Source organism: Strix uralensis, chromosome 16, assembly GCF_047716275.1.
Source record: "Strix uralensis isolate ZFMK-TIS-50842 chromosome 16, bStrUra1, whole genome shotgun sequence".
NCBI lineage: Eukaryota > Metazoa > Chordata > Aves > Strigiformes > Strigidae > Strix > Strix uralensis.
This window is the reverse complement of record NC_133987.1, coordinates 16966170-16989558: the sequence shown is the minus strand read 5'-3', so window position 1 is coordinate 16989558 and position 23389 is coordinate 16966170. Positions and strand designations below refer to the sequence as shown.

Genomic DNA, 23389 nt, shown 5'->3' with positions numbered 1-23389 from the left:
CGCTCCCCCGCGCCCTTCCCGGCAGCTCCCACACACCGTCAGGGACACCCCGCAGCCTCAGAGCCCACCGGGCCGCAGCGCCCCCTCCGCGCGGCCGGGCCGGGCGGCGGAGGGAGACACACACAGCGCGCGCCGCCCTGCCCGCGCCCGCCCCCTGGCGGGGCTCGAGGCGCGCTCCCGCCGCCCGCCCCGCCCCGCTGAGGGCGGCGGCAGCGCTCGGCGAGGAGCGGGGCACACCACGGCCTTCCCGCACCGGCGGTCCCCACCGCCCAGCCAGCTCCAGCGGCCCGGAGCTCGCCGGCAACACAAACAGCGTCCGTTGAGCTGGGAGCACGTTTTAAAATGGCCTTAGCTAACCTAGGCCAGGCCTGTGCAGGGCCTGCTTCTTCAACAAGTCTGGCACAGACTCACAGAATCATCAAGGTTGGAAAGGACCTTGAAGATCCTCTAGTCCAACCATGAACCTCACACTGACAGTTCTCAACTCCACCAGATCCCTCAGCACTGGGTCAATCCTACTCTTAAACCCCTCCAGGGATGGGGACTCCACCACCGCCCTGGGCAGCCCATTCCAACGCCTGACAACCCATTCTGGAAAGAAATGCTTCCTAAGAGCCTGTCTAAACCTTCCCTGGCACAACCTGAGGCCATTACCTCTTGTCCTATCGCTTGTTACTTGGTTCAAGAGTACAAGATGTGAAAAAAGTACACTTGTGAGTAAAAACTGTTGAGCAGCTCTTTTCAAGGCAAACCAAGGCACAGAGCGTGTGCTAGAGCAGGCGGCTGGCCTCTCAGCCTGGCAGACCCCACCAACTGAAGCCACATTGCTCCACTGAAGAGGAAAACAGCAAAGCCAAGAGATACTGCTGAAAACTCTTGCTAGAAACCAAGCAGAAACTCGTTTTTTAGAGCCAGCGCAGTGTGATGCAGCGTTCCACACATCTCCAGCTGTAAGGCCCAAATTGATGCTGATCAGCATCACTGAGCCTGAATCAGGACCTGGTGCCAGAAGGATCCCATTAACAAACCTGGCCTTCCTCAGGGCCTGGGCACAGCGGGTGGCCAAAGCAAGCCACTTGGAAACAAACTGCCCGTTATCTGTGTTTGAAGTATTTTTATATTTTATAGATGTAGAAACTCACAACCCCTAAGAGGAATACAGGCTTGGTAGTGCAATTTCTCAAGTGAGGCGTTTCTATAAAGGAGCTTTTACGATGCCTCCAGAGCCCTGCATGAAGCCCCGAGCCCACACCCCAAAGCCTTCTCAGCCCTGTGGTGCAACAAAGGCAACTCCAGGAGCAGCTGCCCCAACTTCCACTCGGTACCCAGGTCAGTAACTCTACATCCTCTGGTGTCCCAACCTTCTTTGACTGAATGGAAAATAATACCACAACAATTAAATCCACAAGCAGCCATGCAGACGTCAGCCCAACAGGTTTCATGCTGTTTCACGTATTTTTTAAAATGTTAACATTTTTGTCCGTTTTAAAATCTGGCTGTGAAACAGCAAGCTTTGCTGTTAAGTAGTGGTAAATAACACATCAAGCCGGTAACATTTAGGAAGAAAGGTGCAAAAACCAAAACCACATGAATATGTACATAACAAAGAAATTATATTATTTAAGATGTGTAGGAGACATTTAACAGAAGTACTTAGAGCATTTTTACACCAGCATTTGGAGGCACAATAGTTTACACAAGTATTTCATGAAAAATAAAGGATTCCAGCTACCGCCTGAGGCTTAGCAAATTTAATTTCCTGCCACGCTTGGTACACGTCTAACTTCAACATCATCTGGGTCAGAAATGAAGTTGAACACAGATTTGAAGCCAGATTCAGGCATATTACAAGTGAACATTTGCCCCTTTTTCTGACCCTGAAGACCAGGCTGGTGTGTAAGTGACACCACAGTGCTCTCACACCAAACACTGGCACTCTCCACCTCAATATCCAAATGCTTGTTTAGTTTGTTTGAGAAAAAACAAGAGTTCAAAACCTGGAAATTGCCACAGAAGTCAGCATTTACCTTCTGGCCAGCTCTCCCTATGCTATGAATGTCACTCTTGACACATAATTTGGCTGAATTTTGCAAAATTTATCTCTTTGATCTAACCAAAATCACCCTGAGCGACCCGTTAGCTTTCGCTCTCAATCTTTTCTAAAATGAACTGACAAGACACCAATCCAGCGTTTATCCTAGTCTATTTTATTTACAATATATACAGTTCCTACAGAAAACGATTTCTCACAAAGGATATTAAATAGCAAAAACACGGCGTAGCTTAGATCTGGGCACTGACGCCTGCAGCCAGCCCAGAGCCCGCAGGACAGGCTGGTCCAAGCTCCGGCGGGGTGCCGGTGCGGATGCCGGGGCGGGATGCTGGGTGCCAGCTCCGGAGGGGCAGCCGCTGAGGTAGATCCAGTACGCGGGAGGCACTGCACGCTCGGCACGTCCTGCGGCACGACATCGGCCCGATCCCTCCGACGCGTCTTGCATTTGTCCTGGTGTTGCTAAGCAAGCCTTCTCGTATAAAGGGTGTTTTTGTTGGCTGTCACTCTCTAGTCAGCAACTATGTCACTGGTGTGATTTGCTTAGATTTCACAGAATGCTTTGGACTCCTTTAGGATAAAAGGCACTATGTAAATCTACAGGAACAACGCTTGCTATTTTCGTAGGGAGAATTCAGATGGGCCATTAACATCATGTTGCCCTGATGCTCTGTACCATGAAATTACATCCTTATTGCTTAACACTTATATTACCATTAACTTAATTTAATGCATTCACTATTATCCAGATAATTCCAAAATTTGAGTAAGAAATGGAAAGCATGGTGATTTTGAAGACTCTTGTTCTTGAAAATTTTTTAGAATGAACTAAACATACTGCACCTGAGAAAACCTCCTGTCTTCCTCTTCTCTTCATAGGTGTATGTTTCCACATTTGAGTAACAAGTTACTTGTGCTCCAAAAAAAAATTTCATATAAAACTTTAGTTATTGAAAACTGCATATGGAATGCCTTAATGAATCCTCTTTCAAAACTAGCGTGGGAATAGCACAAATACTGAAGCATGTAAAAACCAGTCACCTAAAAATCAAAAGGCACCCAAAATTTACTTTGTTAGCGTGATTTTCTTCTGAAATAGGAAGCATGGTGATTTCTTAAGGTATCTCCTAAAAGCTGACAACATCCCATAAATTAATGTGAAAACTTAGTGACATTCAGATACAAGGTCAATTTTATATCAGTCTACCACAACATTAAATTCACAAAATATAATTAGGGCTTACTGCTGCTGACCAGTAAAATCTCTGATTTTACAGAAAAATTTTGAATACAAATCCTGACAAAAAGCCTGTAGAGACAATCCAAGTACTAGTAAAAACACCACCTGGATGGTGGTGTAATTCTCACCAGTTCAATGCAAATATAAATCAAAGGAAAACTTTATCCACTTAAGGCATGCCATTTAAGCATCTCCCTCTACCTGTAACCTATGCACTCAGATGATCAAAAGAAAAAAAAGAGTAAACAACTGGTTTGCCTTGTTTGGAAATAAGAGACAGTTAAAAGCACTGCAAGATATAAATTAAAAAGAAATCCAAACATATCTAAAATGTGAGAAATTAATTAATTTTAAAGCTAAAAGAGTGAAATAGATCTTAAAATTTAAAAATACTTGCTGGTGTTTTCAGTAATCACCAGAATCCATTTCAGAAAACAGTATAAAGGCCATCACATGTACACAACCCCTACTAAATGTTTATTGATAGGTCTGAGAAAGGGAAGCTTCTAAGCACTTTGTTTTGGTTATGAATACAGGGAACACATTACGGCGGGAATCTATTACTCTATTAAGAGAGCTTACCTTTAGAGACTCCAGATTTCACTTTACACCATTTATAATATTAGACTTGAGAATCTGGACCACAAAAATTTTGTACAGGCAGAGTCAAGTCTACCACAAAGACTCTACTACAAGCTTTACAAACGAACTAGTAAAATAATTTTTCCATTTGTCTTATTTGTACACGGCTCCTTCCTGGAAAAGCTTTTATTTGTTAAGCTCAAATGTGACTAGTCAGGAGGTAAAAAAACAAAACCCAAAAAAACCTCCAAAACCCAAAACAATTAAACAGAAAACCCCACAAATTTTCCCCAAAACAACCAATACGAGGGTTATACAGTTGTCAACACTTAAGAAAACAACCACAAGTTTAGCAAAACCTCACAAATGAAAACATTTCCCAAAACTAGTTCCAAGGAAAGGAGAAATCTTCTTCAATGTCCATGTCATCACTCACCGAAAAAAATTTTATAGAAAATTTTATTCAACATACAACATTTTCCAGCAAAAAAAGGCAATATACAGGAAGAGTTGTTGTACACTGCGGCTACAGAAACAAAATAAAATACTGGAAAAGAATGTAAAATTAAAGTGTGAATTGCTGATTCTATCTTTACTGCACTCAAAACTAGACACGCGGCTGGCATTAGCTCCAAAATAAAAGGAAGCAGTCTGGGGACTGAAATAAAACTACACACAATGAATATCAACATCAGTGAAATTCACTTGCAGACTCACCCAACAAAATTAACCTCCAAGTGTTAAATTGTACATGTTCATTCATTAAATATACAATTTCATTTTTTCGTTTTTTCTTTTTTCTATTTTTTTTCCTCCTTTTTTATACAAAGTCAACAGCTTACTAAACACTAGTGAGCATGCCCTCTGTGCTAAAAGGCTATTTCTTGTGTTTTCCCCATCTCTTCCCATGTTAACTAAATTAATGATATTTATAATCTTTTCATCACTTGCTTTTGCCAACTTTTGAGTGTCATTCTATTTGCCAGAAGATGGCATAATAAATCGCAACGGTATTTATCAATGGTTGAAAATTTAATAAAAAGACCCAAATCTCTCTTTTTAGGACTCAGGGCATCCACTTGGCAAAACGGGATGCAAAGTAGTGACTAAATTAAACGAAAACTAGTTTATTAAAAAAGATCCTATGCAGCTGGAGGAGACAAAAATCCCGAATAAGTGCCAACAATGTACACAATGAAGTAGAGATTGCTATTTATTGATGATGTGAGTTTTTTGCATTTACAAATGCACAAAAATGTCATTTAAAGTATAACTGAAGGAAATAAATCTGATGTGAGTCTAAACATAAGACTTACTAGCTGCAGTGATGGTGAACACCATACCGGGAAGGGCAGCCAGCCAGCTTATGCCATCTATAAACGTACTACAGACAAATATTTTGCCAATGTCAACTGTTCTACTAAACTCTTCCCTCATTATGCTGACAATTGCCTTGCATTACGTTTACCATAAAATAACTCTCATTGGCATCCAAGCTTTATAAAAACACCTTCATTTTGCTCAAAAAGGGCAGTCAATAGATACAGAGAAGCCAAACTGAACAGCCTCAACAAAATAAAATTAACATCAGCAGCAAATCCTCTTGCTGAAGACTTCAGATATAGTGCACGTGTACCAAAGTTCTACAGTTGTTAAAAAGGTGCACACACACACTTATTTTTGTCCCTTGCCTTGACAATCTGGTTAAGTAAGTCAGTTATGGATTTTAATAGCTTTTTCAAGGTAAGTGTAGCGACTTCTCTTTGGGGCTTTATTGAAATGGTCAAGCCCTAGCCATGGCCTTGGATGAGACATGTTGCCTAGAAAAGAAAAGAGAAAAAAAAATAATGAAGCTTTAAGACTAAATTGGAAAGTTTCCTTTACATAAACTACTCCTGTGTGCCCTGTTCACAGTTTGATAGGAATCAGAGGGTACGAAGAGGACTGCAGAACAGTCTTACAGTCCGCAGCCAACAGGACGGCTTTCCTGACCGCTGCTTTCCTTCCAGTAATACATTTTACAGCTGTTTCTGGATCAGGTAGCTGTTTTTTTCTCCTCTTCAGTCACTTATAGGAGTTTACAGCAGTGAAGTGTGTGCTAAAGCAAGAAAACTACTGTTATGATTTATGGCCACAGACAGATCAAAGTACCAGCTTTCACCAAAGTGCTGAGCCTGTTTGAAACAGGAAGGCATCCATCATCTAAATATGACAACCTGTAGTATTTGCCATATTATAAGTTATCTCTGCTGTATTAAGTTATTCTTATCACCTGGTTTAAGAGGGAATATTTGTTAAATTCACGTAAAATGCAAATAATTAGTTAATTAAGAAATCATGTAACTGACCTCTATTTTCTGAGACAAAAATTTAGTCATATTTAGACTGCAAAGAAAATATACAGATTTTTTTCACTCATTCAACCCAATATGGTTTCATCTATTGCTAGTTTTCATGAAAAACCAGAGTCCACATAATTCTTGCAAATGGGAGAAATTCTCTTTTACGATGTCCTCAATGCAGAGCATCAAACGTTCTTTGAAGTGAAACGATGAAGGCAGAAACTAAATAGCCCCCCAGCAAGAAAAGCACACTCCTGCATCCAAAGCCATCAACTGCATCCACTAAAGCATAAAACACTTGACCTTTTTGGTTGCCTGCATCTGCATTTTTAGATATATCTTCTTCAATCAAAATTATTTGTCTTTGTTTGACATAATGGTCAATGTCAAATATAAAAGAGAACTGCCAATCTTGCTGACTGGAATGTCTTTTAAAGAACGAAACCAAGTCCTACACCATTAGCGCCAGCACAATCATTGCGAGAGTGTGTCTTTGTAAAAGCAGATGGCCACTACTGACATCAGCTACGTCAATCAAATTAAGAGAATGCCAAAGCTTTGGTTCAATCAGTCCAGCACGTGTTAAAATTTGGTATTTGTAGAAATGCGTGAGCCCCAGACCTCAAAATACTACTTAGATAAGAAGCCACTGGAGCATCATATTATCACCCCATGGAAGCATTTCGGGGGGGGGGGGGGGGGCAGGAAGGGAAAGGGAAATTCTATCTTCTATCGAATTGTATTATATCAAAGAAGCAACTTCCCATGAACTCTCAAATTAAAACCATTTAATCTCATATTCTTTACAGCTCCTACAAACAGGTCAAGTTCTCCCTTTTCCAATTTCTGCCATGTTCTGTATTTTTGACCTAGTTACCTGGTTAGTCCTTTGCATTGTTTTGGCAATACTGGTTCTGCTTTGCTCAGAAAGTCCGACAGTTCATTTCAGACTATTGCCTTCCCCTTCCCACCCCCAGAAAAATGACTCACAGAATAAAATCAGGACTCTGCCTGCTCTGAACACACAAGAAAGAGTTTATCTGTCCATAGAGAAATGTCCACCTCCAAGTTCGTCACTCAGAGGCCCCTCACAACTAGTGCAGAAAAAGAGGTCCCGCCAGCGACACACTTCTCTGCTCACGGATGACTTGTGCAGATGCAGGCATTCAAAATTTTGGCAAGTCCCCTCATATTCACAGCCATGAGCCATAATCCTGGCTGTGTAACATACCACAACAGGGCTTTTTGCTAGGTTCCTGCAAAGTACTCAACAACAGGTCTAATTCTCCGTGGGTTTTGAAATAAGTGGACAGTTACAGGATTTCTTTACAACTGTTACATAAATCCAGAACCCAGCTTAAAAAAAAAAAGTTTGGCCCTAGCACAACCTGCCAACAAAAACCAAAGCTCATAATTGTGCAGTTCTATTTTTCTGACAGAGCAAGCTGTCCTCAATCTTGTTTCTACCAGACAGAGCAGCTCACAAAAAGCAACACTCAGCTAAGCTAGGGGAGAAAAAAACCCCAATGAGTTCAAGGCTTTCAACAGAGCAGCCCTGACTGCAGATTCAAAGGTGCCATTCCCAACTGGAACTCTCCAAAGATGACTGTGGTGGAACTCCTGAAGGATTAACCTGGTTTCTCCTATGGGTAAATTCCTCAGAGAACAGAGCTTTAAATAGCAGTCAAGTAAACAAGATGGTAGACCATACCATACAGAGACACATTCAGAACAGAGCTGCATTTGTAGCTTGGTGAAGCATTTCTTAGGAGAAGAAAATCTAAACAGCATCTTATTCACGTATGTAATATTCTTGTTAGATTCTTCAGATTCATTGAAGATATCAATAATGAACAAGAATTATCTCCAATGAATATGAGAATTCAAATACCTCTTTGCAGCACACTTAAAATAAGAATCTTATGAAAATGCACCTTAGTATTTTTTAGGAATAACACAAGCACATACTCCAGTAACAATGTGAGAATCAAATGTACAAGGGAGCAGATGGACAACACAGATAAGGTGCAACTGACATTTTAACCCTCTTCTGTAAAGCATGTTAGACTGATATTTGACCCATTTGGTCACTCAGATGCAAACTTTTAACTCACAAGGAAACAGATTATTATTTATATGCCTGTAAAATACATATTCTCAGACCAACATATACACTTAAAGTGTGCATGCAAGTGTATATAAATACTTGCTTAGTTACTACATATAATGTATTTCATGTACAAAGAACAAACTCTTTCTGCATCTTGAGTTAAGGATAATCACGTTATAACAACTGGCAGAGTAACTTCAGCAGGTCAAAATAGTTAGGTTGTCTAACGACTTACCAGGTTGGGGCTCAAAATCTTTCAAGTTCACTTCATACTCGTCTTCATTGAGATATTGGTGTCGGCCCATCATTACAATTGCAAATTTAAACTATGAGAAGGAAAAAAAAAAAAACTCAACTGGTAAGATACTGCATTAAAATAAAGCCTTCAAGTCTAATTTCATAGTCAAACTTGCAGCTGGTTTTAAGTAGTATTCTTCAGGGGTTGATAAGAGCCAATCCTGTTTAAAACCTTCATCATCAAAACTGTATAATGTGATAAAATGAATGCTCAGGAAATCATGAATCTGCATCTACAGTACTGTGTCCAGGTTCAGGGCCTTCAGGGAAAAAGAGATGGCCACAAACTGCAGCATGTCCAGCTACAGTCCAGTAAGACAGCTGGGGGCGGGAGTCCATGGCATACAAGCAGCCAAGGGAAATGGGTTTGTTTAGCCCAGAGAAGAAAAGGCTAACAGGGGCATCTAGTCTTCCACTGACTGAGGGTGTTACACAGAAGCAGACTCTTCTCAGAGTTGCACAGCAAAAAGACCAGAAAGAAGCAACCATCACAAGTTGCAAAATGAAAAATTTTGATTACAATGAAGGAAAAAATAAAGCCTTCACAATGATAGTAGTAATGCTCTAAAATACAGCGTCCAGAACGTGGCAGAATTTTCATCCTTGCGAGTTTTCAAGTTGCAACTAGGTAAAACCCTGAGCAACCTGACTTGACTTTAAGCTAGTTCTGCTCTGAGCTGGAACCTGAAGTGGGTGGCCTCTAGAGGTCCTGCACGACCTAAACTTTTCTAGGTTACTTTAATGTTCTGCCAAGTACCTCTTTTGATGCAGGACAGAAATTCTACTCCGACACATCCTACCTAGTTATTTTCAGAAAAAGCATTATTTAAGTCTAGTAACTGTTCTATTGATCAAAATTTACAGGTATCCCAAACCTGTGGTGTTCCAACTTCTTAAAATAAACACATTTAAGGTCTACAATCAGCAACAAAAACTCTTCCAACTTGCCATTACCTTTTCAAATTCTTTTTCTTGTATGTCCAGCATTGTCTGAATCCGCTTCATAACCTCTCTGAAGTGTTCACCCTAATAATTACAACAAGATTTTTAATGTCAAAAAAATCTAGGAAAAAAAGGGATACTGTTATTATCTCCTGCTTCAAGCTTCACTGAAATACACTGCCTTAATCTCTTAGTTATTCACAAAAATCACACAAGCATCAACTTGTGTAGTTTTGGTATTGTAGTATTCCACTACTATATGAAATAACAACATACAACTTGCTATAAATTCAGCAACTTTAATTCTTATTGATTCATCATTAAGCAAACTGTTCCACAGATCGACCAAGCACTGTTAGTGATATGTGTAAGTCAAGTTAAAGGTAAGAAAGAAATTTAGAAAATTACCATCAAAATAGGAATTTGGGGAAAAAAATTACATATCCTTTCTAAGCATATTACTTTTTAAAACCTCTACACCTGTGATGCCCCCCCTCAATTAGTAACTTTTTTGTAGTGTGTTTCTGCATGCTGTGTACATACATTGCCCAAAAAATGATGGATACTATCAACTTAAAGATCAGTAATATTAGACAGGGAAATGCAGTGCAAAAGGTTTCCACCAGAAATCAATACACAGGTTTTACCCTACACTGATCAAAAATATGGAAAGCCAGTAAAATTCTATGGGATGAAGATACGTGGACGTTTCTTATTCCAACACTCTTCTAGAAGTAGGTAATTTTCATACAAACTAACATACATGAATCGGAAAAAGTTTAGAAGCAAATTGCTAACTGCCCCCAGAAATACACTTTGATATTAAAAGAATCAGTGTGACATTCAGCTGGAGCAGCACCACACAAAAACTTAAGAATTTAAATTCAGCTTTCAAAATTAGCCTTCACTCTTGTATTAACTTGCAGCCCTAGATGATAAAGCACATCAAATTACAGAAATTATGAAATGCAAAGTCATCTTAGAAAAACGTTGAAGAAAGCAAACTCGTTTTTCATAATCAGGTGTCTCAGTAAGAAGCCAAGCACCCACAGGCTAAGCCACTTTTGCCAACAAGGGTGCATCGCGATTACTGAAGTGGTGTTAGAAGGAGGATCCTAGGTTTGTTGGGGGGGTTCTGCAGGGGGTTGGGGGAGAGGGTAGTATCACTTTGACAGCATTTCAAGTCCTTGGCTGATTCCGAATGCCTACTTTCTTGATATTGCCCAGGCTCACTGAAAACACTAAACAATCTGTATATGCAAAAGAGAACTAAGATGGTAAATTATTTAACTACAAAAGGCATATATGGGACAGAACCTTTTATACAGAAACGATATTTTCCTATACACTTTTTGTACTAATCAATTTCTTTGACAGTACTTTTAAGAACACATCATCAATATAATCCCATGGGGAGAAAAAGAGAGGCATACTGTACCTGGTGTATCCTCAGCAAGAATGGAATTCCAAATGTCCCAAAAACCTCTTTGTGGAAATGTGCCACTGTGATTAGCATCTCATTTTCTTTATCTATATCTACCTGGTCCAGAGGAATTTCCTAGATCCAGACATAAAATTATGATTGCAATCAGCTAAAACTTACCCAAGTAACTAAAAGCATCATTGATTTACTGTTACTGATGTAGAACAAGTCGATTTAAAAACAATTAAAAGAACCATGGTGTTTGACAGAGTCTTTTTACAAGAAACGCTCATCCCTGCCATGACAGCATTTCATCCCCTACTCAGTAAATACAAATTTTGGGCTTCCCCAGATGACTCTTTTGACATGAAATCTTCTATCAGCTGTAGTAGTAGCTGATAGCAGTATCACAGACCTCTTGTCATCTCCCCATTATAGTTTACACTGGAAACTTTTTCTAAAAATTTCTGATATTTGAAGCAAGTTAACAGATTTGAATGATGAAATGTTTAGAAAAATCACATAAGCATCAGAATTTGCCTCAGGAAGCTCAAACTTAACAGAAAAGGAAACAAAGTCTTCTAGAATACTTTTTAGAGTATGAAAGTGGGTTGGTTCTAAGCATAAACATTTATATTGTGTGTCCTCAAACAAACCTTGGAATTATTACTAAGGCAGCAAATGTCCTATGGACAAGCCTTTGCCAAGTCTTTGTGTATTTTTATAACACACACACACAAAAAATTAAAGAATGAAATCATTATAGGGAAGCAAATGGAACAAAGGAAAAATTTTAGAAGGAGCATCTTTTAAAAAAGTATATATTATCATGTAATCTAGCTTGCTGCAAGTATCACGGTATTTGAAAATCAGAATCCAGAAAAAAAGAGAATTACCACTTGAGAGAGTTTCTTCTCTCAAAGGCAAGTTTCAAAGTTTCTTAAAGAAAGTAGTATTTACCTCTATTCGAAACGTTCGACTTGTTGCAGGTGACAAACACTCTAACAGCTCATCTTCCTGATGGACACCGATTATTTTGTAACTTACAATTTCTAGCAGCCTTAAAAATAAACAAACAGGAAAAACAAAAAACAATTAAAAAAATTAATGCAACATCTCTTTCTCTAACCTTGAGAATGATTAGCATAGTCAGGATGTAAACAGATGCTACTACTGTTTTTGTAAAACTCTAAATTCAGACTTTAGTAAAAATTAAGTGGTAAAGTTACAAGAGGTTGAACCAGGAGTAATTTATGGTAAAAAAAGCCAGTATGTGCAATTACAAGACAAAGGTTTTTAATTTAGATTATTTTTTAAACTCTTTAAATGACCTCACTTTTAACTCCTGAGAAATGAACAGCATGAAATGCTTGAATTAGAAACAATCATTAAATTGTGAATTAACAAATGCAATTGATGAAACTTATACATCTCAAGGATGCAACTTCATTAAATACAAAATAAATATTATATAAAATTTATATTCGTAGTTAATAAGAACTCTCTTAACAATGAGAATAATGAGAATCTGGAAGCTTTTTATTTTTAACATCGTATTGGATTTCATTTTATAATAATGACAGAACTTTTAATTCTATGGACACTCTTCTGCATAAAATCCACACAATCACATAAAAGAAATAAAAACCTTCCAGCTTTACCTTAATTTTCCTGAACCTTTTTCAGAGAGTTCTACAACTTTTTTACATTCTTCTAACAGGTCCCGCACACACCCATGCTTATCTGGATATACTGTTATTTCCTACAGAATTTGAAACAGAAAAATTGTTATAAAATCTGAAAATGTAAAGAACCATATTAAAACACAGAATACACTGGATTATCTTCATCAAAAATTCATCTTTAAAAAGATAACAATTACTAAAGTGAACACCTATGTTATCTTCAAAATTTTTGTTAAGAACTGACACAATTTTTTTAAATTTATTTTTTGTGGTTTTTTGGTGGTGGGTTGGGGTTTTGTTTTTTGGTGGTTTTTACATAATGTAAAAGTTTGTTCTAATTTTGTGTTATTCAGGCACAACAGAGCGTGTGAACCATAATCACAGCCATACCAGCTTTGACACAGAAATGACAGCAAGCGTGTAACAGCCAGCCTCACTCACCTCTTCCCTAAACTGGCTATTTAGCCATATGCATTTAAAACTTCTTCTGTTTTCGAAATCAGTTATTTTCATTTTGAGCTTAGGGAAGGAAAAAAAAACACTTTAGGCATACTTTGTATAGGGCAGAATTATTTTTTTTTAACTTGCACCATAAAAACAAAAGACTCCTACCTGTTGATAGTAAAGTTTTTTAGGTTGCCTAGGCTTGAAGAACTGCAGAAGATCTCTTAGAGTACCTTCATAATTATGCCTAAGAGGATTACCAGGGCCATCCCTATAACTACAGAAGGAAGAAGAAAAAGAAATGTCTTCTTACAAGCCGTCACTGCTCAGTAAACTGAAGTACCAAGTACATTTTTATTCCTGGCTTCCAGTTTCACATAATTGCTAGCACAGCCTAAGCAGCATTATATTCAGTGCTTTAGTGATTTTTAAAAACAGGTGAGCGTATGGGAACAGAAGTACCACCCACTGTGCATGTTAACTCTCTCGGATGTTTACAAGCTCACCTTTAATGCTGCAGGGTGGCAGACCTACATTCCTCTGAAACTACCAGTATAGCAGCACATGCTTTAGATTCACATGGAAGGTTAATTTGTGGAGCCATATGACACAGCAAATTCCAGAGTGACCACAGCACTGTAAACTATAAAGAGCTACTCAAATTACAACACTCATTGATGATGAAGGGAGATACCTACAGGTTAATAAAGAGCAATCTACATTTACACAGATACAGAAGATAATGTATTTTTTGTGCTATTCCTGTAGCATATACATATAACTACTAATGTGCTGTTTTCTGCTATAGTTTTATACAGATTCAAATACAGTTTTATGTAACTGTGCCCAAGAACACCAGAAATGTCCCTTTGAGCAGCTGTGAACTTGTTAGATTACTGTCATCTTCATAAAACCTCACTTGCAGACTTTGGGGGAGGAGGGGGAAAATCAGTGAAGTAACTCCTGCATTTAAATGTGTAAAATCAGCAAAAATCCTGCTTTTACGTGCACTTGCTTCTGCTCTCTTCCATTCTAGAAATCTGCATTCACTGAAACAGCACTTGCATTACCTTAATAATTTGTCCCATGCAGTAAGGCTTTGAAGTACTTAATGATTTTAGAAATTTAAACAGTGATCCTTTAAAATGCATCTTTTTTTCAGTGACACTTACTAGAACTCTTCTAAAACGTGCAATTCTTTCAGGCTCTAGAGCCAGCCATTGCAATACTTAAAACTGTCTATGTGACTTGCTGTGCATGCCAGAATGCTAACATTTTACTGATAAAGGATTAGTTAACAATCTGGAAAAACTACGAAGTAACTGTTACCTATCTATATTTCAGCTAAGTATTTTAAAGAATAGTTTAGACACAGAACACTAAGGAAATTCATCTTACCCTTGGGACTTGAAAAACTGTAATAGCATTGGATCCGTATTAAGTCTCTGCGCAACTGTCTTTGCAACCTGCAAATAAATTTTTTTGTAAATTCTGATTTTTTTTTCAGACAGTTATGACATTGCTCTATCATAGTCATTCTTTACATGTCAAGAACATTATGCTACTGAAATTCTGAGACAGACCCACTATGCCCTCTTCCCCAAGGCAAAATAAACTAGTATCTTTATCTTCTGAACATTTGACAGAGTAAGATACACTAGAAAAAAAAAATGAAACTGTCTGTTTTATTACAGTAAATCACTGTCACCAAAAGGCCACAAAATCCACAACAATAACTCTACTCCTCTTTTGGGTTTTGTTTGGTTGGTTTTATGTTTGGGTTTGGTTTTTTTTTTTTAATTATAGTATTATTGGGGAAATCAGTCAAGACTTGCTCTTTGTTAACTGCCACTGTTCTTTAATTCACTCCAAGGAAGTTAGCTTGGTGGGTAATATCACATTGTTCCCACCAGTATATTTCACATCACTGCCTCACAAAAAGCATGGGGATTCTCTTTTTCCCTTAGCAAAAAAAACCTATGAAGAACTTACACTTCAAGTAAAAATGAAATAAGAGAAAGTGAGTTGCCACAAAGCAGATGATGAGAACAGGATAGCAAAAGTCATCCCTGACTTCCCCTGTGTATGCAGGTGCTCAAAGTTCCTGCCTTTCGTGACAGAAAATAAACTGTCTGGTTTTAAGTGATCTTTTTGACAATGCAAAAGCAACTACAGGAGAACTGTAGGAAGCCAAATCTACTCAGGCTCTTAATAGATCAGACTGACTTTATTTTATTTTTAAAAATTTTTTTTAAAGTTTCATTGTCCAGTTTTCCTCTTCTAAACACCCCGGGTCATCCTCTCTGAACACAACAGGTTGGATCTGTTAGTGCCACTGAGCATTAAACAGCATTGTGTGAACAACGCAATACAGTTTGTTCTACAAAATGAGTATTGTTGGTGATATTACAAGCAGAAAATAGGTATCACTGGATTCCCAAGGTATTCTCCTTTTAACAGCTAAATAGGTTGAGCAAGTTTTACATGTCACTTAGAAAGCAAACACATAATTTCATTAGAATATCATTTCCCTGGCAGAGCAGAATGGTGTATCAGTAAAGAATCCTATTGTCAACTGACTGATTATTAATAAAGCTAGAGGGTTTTAGAGTATTTTCTTCTCACAAGCATTAGTGGCTTCCTTAAATTTTTCATTACCACAATGCAAAAAGTGTACAAGAACAGATCTACTCTTTTCTAAAATATGTATTAATGCACTTGCGAATTAGTGCAAAAGTTACTTTCAGAACAAGGAAACAAAAGCAGAGAAACAAATAGGACACATGCCTGAAAGTAATTCATCCTATTGGATAAAGTAACAACAAAGCCTGGGTCATTGGGGATGGTTTTATCACAGAAAATGACATCCACACGATGATAGAGGTCTCGGAAGTATTCTTTAGCTGTTGGTAGCTCGCTGTTATCATTTTCTGGGTCATCCCTACAAGAGCAAACAAATGATAATACCATTACATATCATACTGTCACACATACCAGCAGACAGGGCTTTTAAAAACGTGTTCTACAGTAAGTCAGCAACAGTTGAGAGATACAGAGAGTTTAGAAACCTTTTAAAAGAGCCACCACTCATACACGGTAGAACTAATACAGACAGTAGTGACCCACACCTCAGTATTTCTGCGCAGTGCAAGGGCAAACGCACTCGCACACTGTGCTCACTCATCTGGCAATCTGGCAATACTCTGAATCCAGTTGTTCACAGCATCATTCTAGCAGTCGTCATCCCTCCTTCCCACCCTGGCACATTACTGCGTGTCTGTATTAATGCTGCCACAGCTTTCCATGTACTCCTGTATTAATTGCTTTGCAGAGAGGCCAGATGTACAATAGCACTCCTTGAACCACAGAAGCAAACCAGCTGGCACCAGTGCTGGTTTGGGTCACTACTGACTGGTACCCCTATCTTCTCAGTGGAGAAACAGCACCAGGGTACAAGCTGTGCACTTACCCGGGAGTCAGCAGCCAGCCAAAGGTGCATAACACCAACTGAGTCAACAGGGAATGCGAGTTCCAAGGCATGACATGAGAAATACATTCATCTCACATAATCTGGGGTAAGAGTGCTGAAGACAGACTAGCTGGCTTCCACCCACTGTCAGCCCATGGAGAGAAACAGAGCAACACAGTTGGGTGTGACCATCAGAAGTGAGAGCATAGAAATGCTGATTTATAGCCCTGACAAGCTTATGAAAGATCCCTTTAACGGATACAAGATGCAGGAGTTCTCCTTCTGCCTTGGAGAAAACTCCAGCTGAAGCACCAGTACACCTATGAGTTGCTCAGACAAATTGGGAGCATCTTATCACCATAGACCAGTAAGGAACTTACTGTGAGCATAAATAAAAGGAAAAAAAAGGGAAAGAAGTTTGGTTCGGTTCTAAGCTGAAAGGAGCTCCAAACCCAAGAGCCTCGTACAGTGGTAATGATACTGAGCTTGAGATCTGAAATGCTGGTAGGCTCTTCAGTGTCTACGTTACAGTGGCTCCAAGTGAAAAGCTGCAGAACTCAGATGCATTGCTAAACCACGCTCTTTGGTAATATTAAGGCTTATTTTAGGTTGTTAGTTTTATAAACTACGATGAAACCTTCTTTTCCTTAAATAATGTGGCATGTGGTAATTAAAATACTACTAATGTTTATTCAAAGGGGAAATTAAAAAATAAATGAGAACTGCTGAGAACATTTCTACTGTTGGAAAATTATACTTTGCTCTTGTTAAAAATGCTAAGTTAAAGGAGGTTCTGCTTTCAAAGTGAACCAGGTGATTTAACGGCAATAAGCTAGCCCCCTACAATACATACTTCTGAAACACTATGATGTCGCCATCCATGAGTTCATCAAGAGCTTTATCAAGAGATACATCATAGTCTTGAATCCTTTCTGTTAAATTGGGTTTAACTTCCTGCAATAAAGAACAAAAATTGTTGATCACTGAATAAACAAAAGACACAAACAAAGGTTACAAGTATAGTGAAGATGTCATCAGCTTGCCTCTTCTTTCAACTGAAACAAATGGATATATATATATATGCGCAAAGTAAATATAATCTTAGGTCCAGATACATCTATCTAATTGCTATTGATAAAATTATCTTAATTTTTAGAAGTATTTTATCATTCAGTGTTACCTATTCCAAAATTCAGAGATTAGATTTTTCTACTGATGCAGCTTCCAGAAGCTTAAAACACACAGGTTATGCCCACTTATTTTAATAGTGCAGAACTTTTGTACAGCAATTCACCTATCTTTTGTACCATATGCATTTTTAATATGACTTTGTTGGGGTTTTTTTTAAATCTATATGCATATTACATATTTACACTTGTAGGTTGACCTCCTGGGATGAAAGCACCTGTCTAAATAAACTGGAATCAAACTGCAACGCTGATCTGCACAGAGTAGGAGCACCTGACAGTTCTGCTTTTTAGGATGAAAGTGTGTGTGCTCCCCTGGAACCACCAGAGAGAGCAGCATGACTGCTAACAAAAATCACAACAAAAAAACAATTCCTTGTTCTTACTATAACAAAGACTTTGTCTTGGCAGGATATGCATCTTCAGCACTCAATAAATACAGCAGTTATAAAGATTTGCTATTTCTGTGTTTGGGCAGAAATGTGTTAGCAGACTAAGCATTTTGTTTGCGGACTTCTAACTTAGGGAAGGAAGGAGAAGATGCAACATTTTCTCAACTCTGCTGTCTAAGGAGGGCACTGAAAATACAACAGCCAATAACGTTAGCAGCATTAGCTCCTCTAACACCGCAAATCAGAGGATATGCACAGATTTAGCACAGCAAAGTGGCTCATGTAGGACTTCATGTAGACATTTTTTGGTTTTAAAGCCTCACACTTCTGTTTAATTTTAAATCTATTCTGAAGTTAACTATCTGCTGCTACTCTCTTGCAGCACTGTGGACTTGAAAACCACCGGTTAAAGAGTGTTTATGATTTATAAATCACCATTGTCATGAGCAACCTTTTTTTAACCAGTAAAGCTTCTTTTTACATGCTATAACTAGAGAAAAGACAAAAATGTTACAAAAAGTCTATCAATCCAAACCTCATAGAGGATAAGGTTAGTTTCTTGTGGAAATCCTGCTCTCTCACACATAACTGGAAGCAAGTCACCTATTGGAAAAGAAAAGGAATGTGAAATGTGTTGCACTTTAACCGCTAGTGAGATCTCCTGCAAAAAGGAGAGAACCTACTTTTCTACCCTGGATAAATAGTTTTAAAACGCCTAAGAAAGAAAGCCTTCCAAGTTTCCTTCCACTTCATCTGAACAACAACAACAAGATGTGCAAGGCCATCCAAGATCAAAGAGATGAAATAACACCGTTCCTTCCCCAGAGAAAAATTTTAATCTCTTTAAAAAAATTTTAAAAAGACAGCTAAAATAAAAAATTAGAAAGCATGTACAAGTCAACAAAATGAGACATTCAAAATAACAAATTGAAGTATTGCTGAATTCTTTAAATTGACCCATATGAAAACCAAGGCTGACACCCAATTCAGTCTGAGCAGCTGCTCTCAGGCTACCATAGTGAAAAGTTGTAGAAGAGTTATTCTAAAAGCTATTGCAGAAGTACATTCCACAAAAAAAACCCCAACTTGAAATAGAAGGAAAAAACTAAACTGAAGTGCAATATCAAATCACAAAGCTTTACAGCAAGTCTGAAACAGCTGTTTATGTTCAGCAAACCTGCAACAAAATATTAACTGACAGCCAACAGCGTATTAAGGCAACGCTCTCAGCATTAAAGAAAGTTTCACTGACACAACATGGGGAAGAAAACCATCAGGTGTTGGGAGAAATAAGAATTTCTTTCTCATTTCAGTAATACCTTTACAGCCTACCTTTTGATTTCACTGATAAAACTAATATTAAAAGAAAAAAAATGTGCAATCTATTGTCTTTAAAAAACATCAATTATAACACTGAAATTGAATTTTAGAACTCACGTATTTTACAGGATATAGGTGTGTAGATATGTCCACAATAATTCAAACTCCGAGTCTTCGGATCGTACATCTTCAGGAACAACATTACATCATCTACAAATTAAGAAACAAGTTTTAATTTTAAGTAAGGCTTATTTGAGTATGTTGGCGGGGCGGAACAGAGTATCACCTAGATATTTTTCTTTAAGCAGTAAGGAAGATGTGTCCTTGTTTTATTAATTTGGTTAATGCCCTTAAAATATTCATAAATGCTGCATTTTTATAAATCAACTTTTTATGTGTATGTAAAAAAATTTATTCAGTTATCCTAAAAACATGTGAAACGTGTCTTACACTTAAGAAATGAGTGAAAAACTGCATGAGAAAAATTAATCTCAGCACTGCAGTTTGATGGGTACATCAATGTCATCATTGAAAAAAGGAGTGCACAACATTTTCTGAGATATACCCAAAATAAAAGTACTTTTTATTTACTCAAGTTTTAGCATATATGCTTACGATCTTTATCAAACTTGGGTAGTGTTGCTCCAGTAGCAGCCATCTCTGGATCTACTGTTTCCAAAAATATTGTCCATGGATTTTCATTGTCACTGAGCTCAATCATCTATGTAGAAAGATATGGAAGAAGAAAAGAAGTGTCTGAAGAATATAATATAACCCGATATCTGCATTTTCATCAGATACAAGAACTTTATGTCATTCTATGAGTGGGAGACTTTTTTTTTTTAGTTGCATTAATGACAGGAAGTTTACAAAGTTTAAGAGAAACGACAGATATAAAAACACCAAAAAAGTTTTAATGAAGCACAAATGACAGATTTTATTTAAAATGGATGTATTTATTATTCATTTAAAAAAAAAAAAACCACCTACAGTTATCTGTATTACGGCAAGAAAATTACTTCACTTCAGAAATAACAAGACAGTGAAACCAATCACTGTTTTCTGTGGTTTTACATTTTAAGCAACGCATTTTATTAAATCCAGAGGTTTTGCCCAAATAATGGAGGACTCAAAAAGACATTTCTGTTTGAAATCTAACAAAAATGATGCTTTTTTCATGGAAGAAAAGTCATGCACCACACTCCTCCCTGCTCTCCAAATCAATCCACTAAATCTCAAATCTTCCAAGTATCAAACTTTACCAGATACAGGTTAAATTAAAACCCTGAAAAATTTTATGTCCCAAAATTACAGATTCTTAAAGAGAACTAAAAATCACAGGTCATGTACAGAAATAATGTCCACGGTCAATGAATATTTACCGTTTTATTGCCATCTGCTTCATTATCTAACATTGCAGGTCTTTTTGTTCCATTACTTCTAGCTTGCATTGGCCATAATCTGATTTGATCCTGGGGAAATCCCTGAAACAAATACAAATTGTGACAGAAAATACACACCAAAAAAAAGCTAAGAAACATTTATTAAACCCAAACAGATCCTCTACTTTAAAAAGTCTACGTTACAACTGCTGCCAGTACTTGCAGAATATAAAGACTATGAAGCAACCATAATGTAATAAAATGTACAGATACTCAACTACAGAAAACTTACCATTGTTTGAGAGAGATTTTGAACAAATTCTGTAAGTGTGGAGTTTTTTAATACTTTGAAAACAGTGTACTTCACTTTTTCTTCATCATACATATCATTGCCTTGGTGACCACAGAACTGATCCTCTGCCACTATCTGAAAAATTACGTTTAAAGGTTCATATTCATATCAATATTCATATTAAGTCAGCTGCACAGTGTTGTATGTTCTCATGATGCTTTACTATGTACCATCAGCTCCCTGGATAGTGGCACACTGCTAACACTATTCATGTTCTCACGAAGAAAATTTGCAAGTATGCACATTATAATGAAATTAAAAACCTCTTGTTGATAGTCAAATCAGTGTAAGTAATTAAAATACAATAATTCTTACAAATCCTGAACAATTAAAAACCAGTTGTGCTTAGATCCCAATCTTGGAAACATGTGCTCCAGCAATCTTGGCACTTAAAAAAAGGCTACCTCATTATTTTACTGGTGTAATGCAAGGAGGCTGGCCTAAAGTGTTTCCTAGATCTCCCACAGCTCCCATACCTTTTTTGTTAACAGAAAGACAAACGGTACAACTCCGCCAGTCTCTCCACTGAAAACAGGTCTAGTGTAAACGCAGTGTAGAACCACCTAAACTTCACCAACATCTCCACTTATGAACACCAGAAAGAAGATGCAATGAAGCATGGAGGCAAATGGAAAATGGGTTCTATTTTCTTGTGCCAGATGGGCTCTGGAAAGAGCCATAAACAGGGTTCCTTAAGGCAATTCATAACAATCTAGTCCATCTGGCTTTTCCAAAAAGATAATTGCAAATATAAGCACTCTCTCCTTCTGCTTCTACTTGATGAGCTCAGTTTGGCAGTAGTCCAGGCTAGCAGCCTATGGCTAGATACATTCTAATTTTAGAAAATAATTCCTGAAGGAGATAAAAGTGCGGTGGCAGGGCAGCCATTTGAAAACCCTGGTCCTCTTCCTTTCACCTGAACTTGCTTTTTTATTTGCAAGCACGTAACTTCTGGAGAAAACAGAAATGCATGTAACATACAGTACTGTTTGTTTCATTAGGATTTGTTGCATATGTAAATATACTTACAAGCACTAAAATCATAATTTCACTTCAAACACTACTTCCAAATACAAATTTAAAAAAAACCAAATAATCAAGGTTTGTCTTGGGTGGCTCAATATTCTGAATTTTAGTGGTAAGGTAGTTGCAACCTAATCAGTTTCAAAAGCTGACCTGCACTTGCATATAGAGGTGAGCTTCCTGCCTCTCCTTCCTCTTCTGAGCTTCTATCCTTTTCTCCTCTTGTAGCCTTTCTACAAGTTGTTGAGGAATATCATGGTCTGTGACAGGCTGCAAAACTTCACCTACAAAGCAGATTTTGTGATGTTATTTCAAGATTTATATCAAACAAGGTTTTCTTCATACACACTTGACTTTCCTCTGATTTGAAGTCAAAACCAGCTTTTTTTCATGTTTTAATTAAAAACATGGTTTGATATCATCATGGTTTTGGCAAAAGAAGCATCTTCTCTCCCAAGCCAAAATGCACTGCTTCCATGAAATATGTATCATAGACTTCTGAATTAAATATTCATCTCAGGATTAGAAAAATATTTACCACCAATTTTTTTAGTACACATATATCTACATATTTATAATCAATTGGATTTAGTTTTCATCACTGAAGTTAGTTCACTAATTTTTCCATCTTATAAAATAATCAAGGCTGAAGCACTTTGCAGATACAGAGTCCTGCCTTACTGTGCCAAGAAAAGATGACATTAGATTAGCACATACTTTCCAAAAGTGAGAGAAAGACTGGTTGATCCCACAGAGAAGTCCCTTTGTATAGGAAGACTGTCAACAATTCAAAGTAAAATATAGCCCTAAATCTCTGTATGTAAATCTGACTTGGAACACATGCAGAGTATACATACTTAATTTTGATTCCCTGATGTAAACCAACATGTATGCATTCGTACAGTGCCGTACAGATAAGTCATCATCATGACCTCCATAGTTGTGTTCAATCGCTTCTTCCTTTGTACATCTTGATACAACATCGTCATCAAATTTACACCACTAGAAAGAAAATTTTATATAAATATAATTTTACACACAAAACATGTTCTCAAATGATAAATTAATCCTATATCTGGCATGTCTTTCAGCTCTTTGAAGTAACTAAAATTGCTCTTCAAACAGCATGAGTTTAAAAAAAAAATCTAG

The 23389-nt window shown here is 37.6% G+C and overlaps 1 protein-coding gene across 1 annotated transcript in view; it reads right to left on the bottom strand.

The window, feature by feature from the left end:
- Positions 1-4313: 4313 nt before the first annotated feature.
- Positions 4314-23389, bottom strand: part of USP7 (ubiquitin specific peptidase 7) — a 74166-nt gene continuing 55090 nt past the window's right edge. Inside the window, exons 14-31 of the mRNA XM_074886579.1 lie at positions 23098-23242; positions 22394-22524; positions 21158-21292; positions 20866-20967; positions 20099-20204; positions 19601-19693; positions 18699-18766; positions 17438-17538; positions 15903-16056; positions 14514-14581; positions 13284-13392; positions 13113-13190; positions 12648-12748; positions 11947-12046; positions 11002-11121; positions 9576-9647; positions 8560-8650; positions 4314-5692 (exon numbers count right to left, since the gene is read on the bottom strand). Of these exons, the coding sequence (XP_074742680.1) occupies positions 5586-5692; positions 8560-8650; positions 9576-9647; positions 11002-11121; positions 11947-12046; positions 12648-12748; positions 13113-13190; positions 13284-13392; positions 14514-14581; positions 15903-16056; positions 17438-17538; positions 18699-18766; positions 19601-19693; positions 20099-20204; positions 20866-20967; positions 21158-21292; positions 22394-22524; positions 23098-23242 (1881 nt within the window). The 3' untranslated portion in view covers positions 4314-5585. The remainder of the gene's footprint in view (positions 5693-8559; positions 8651-9575; positions 9648-11001; positions 11122-11946; positions 12047-12647; positions 12749-13112; positions 13191-13283; positions 13393-14513; positions 14582-15902; positions 16057-17437; positions 17539-18698; positions 18767-19600; positions 19694-20098; positions 20205-20865; positions 20968-21157; positions 21293-22393; positions 22525-23097; positions 23243-23389) is intronic.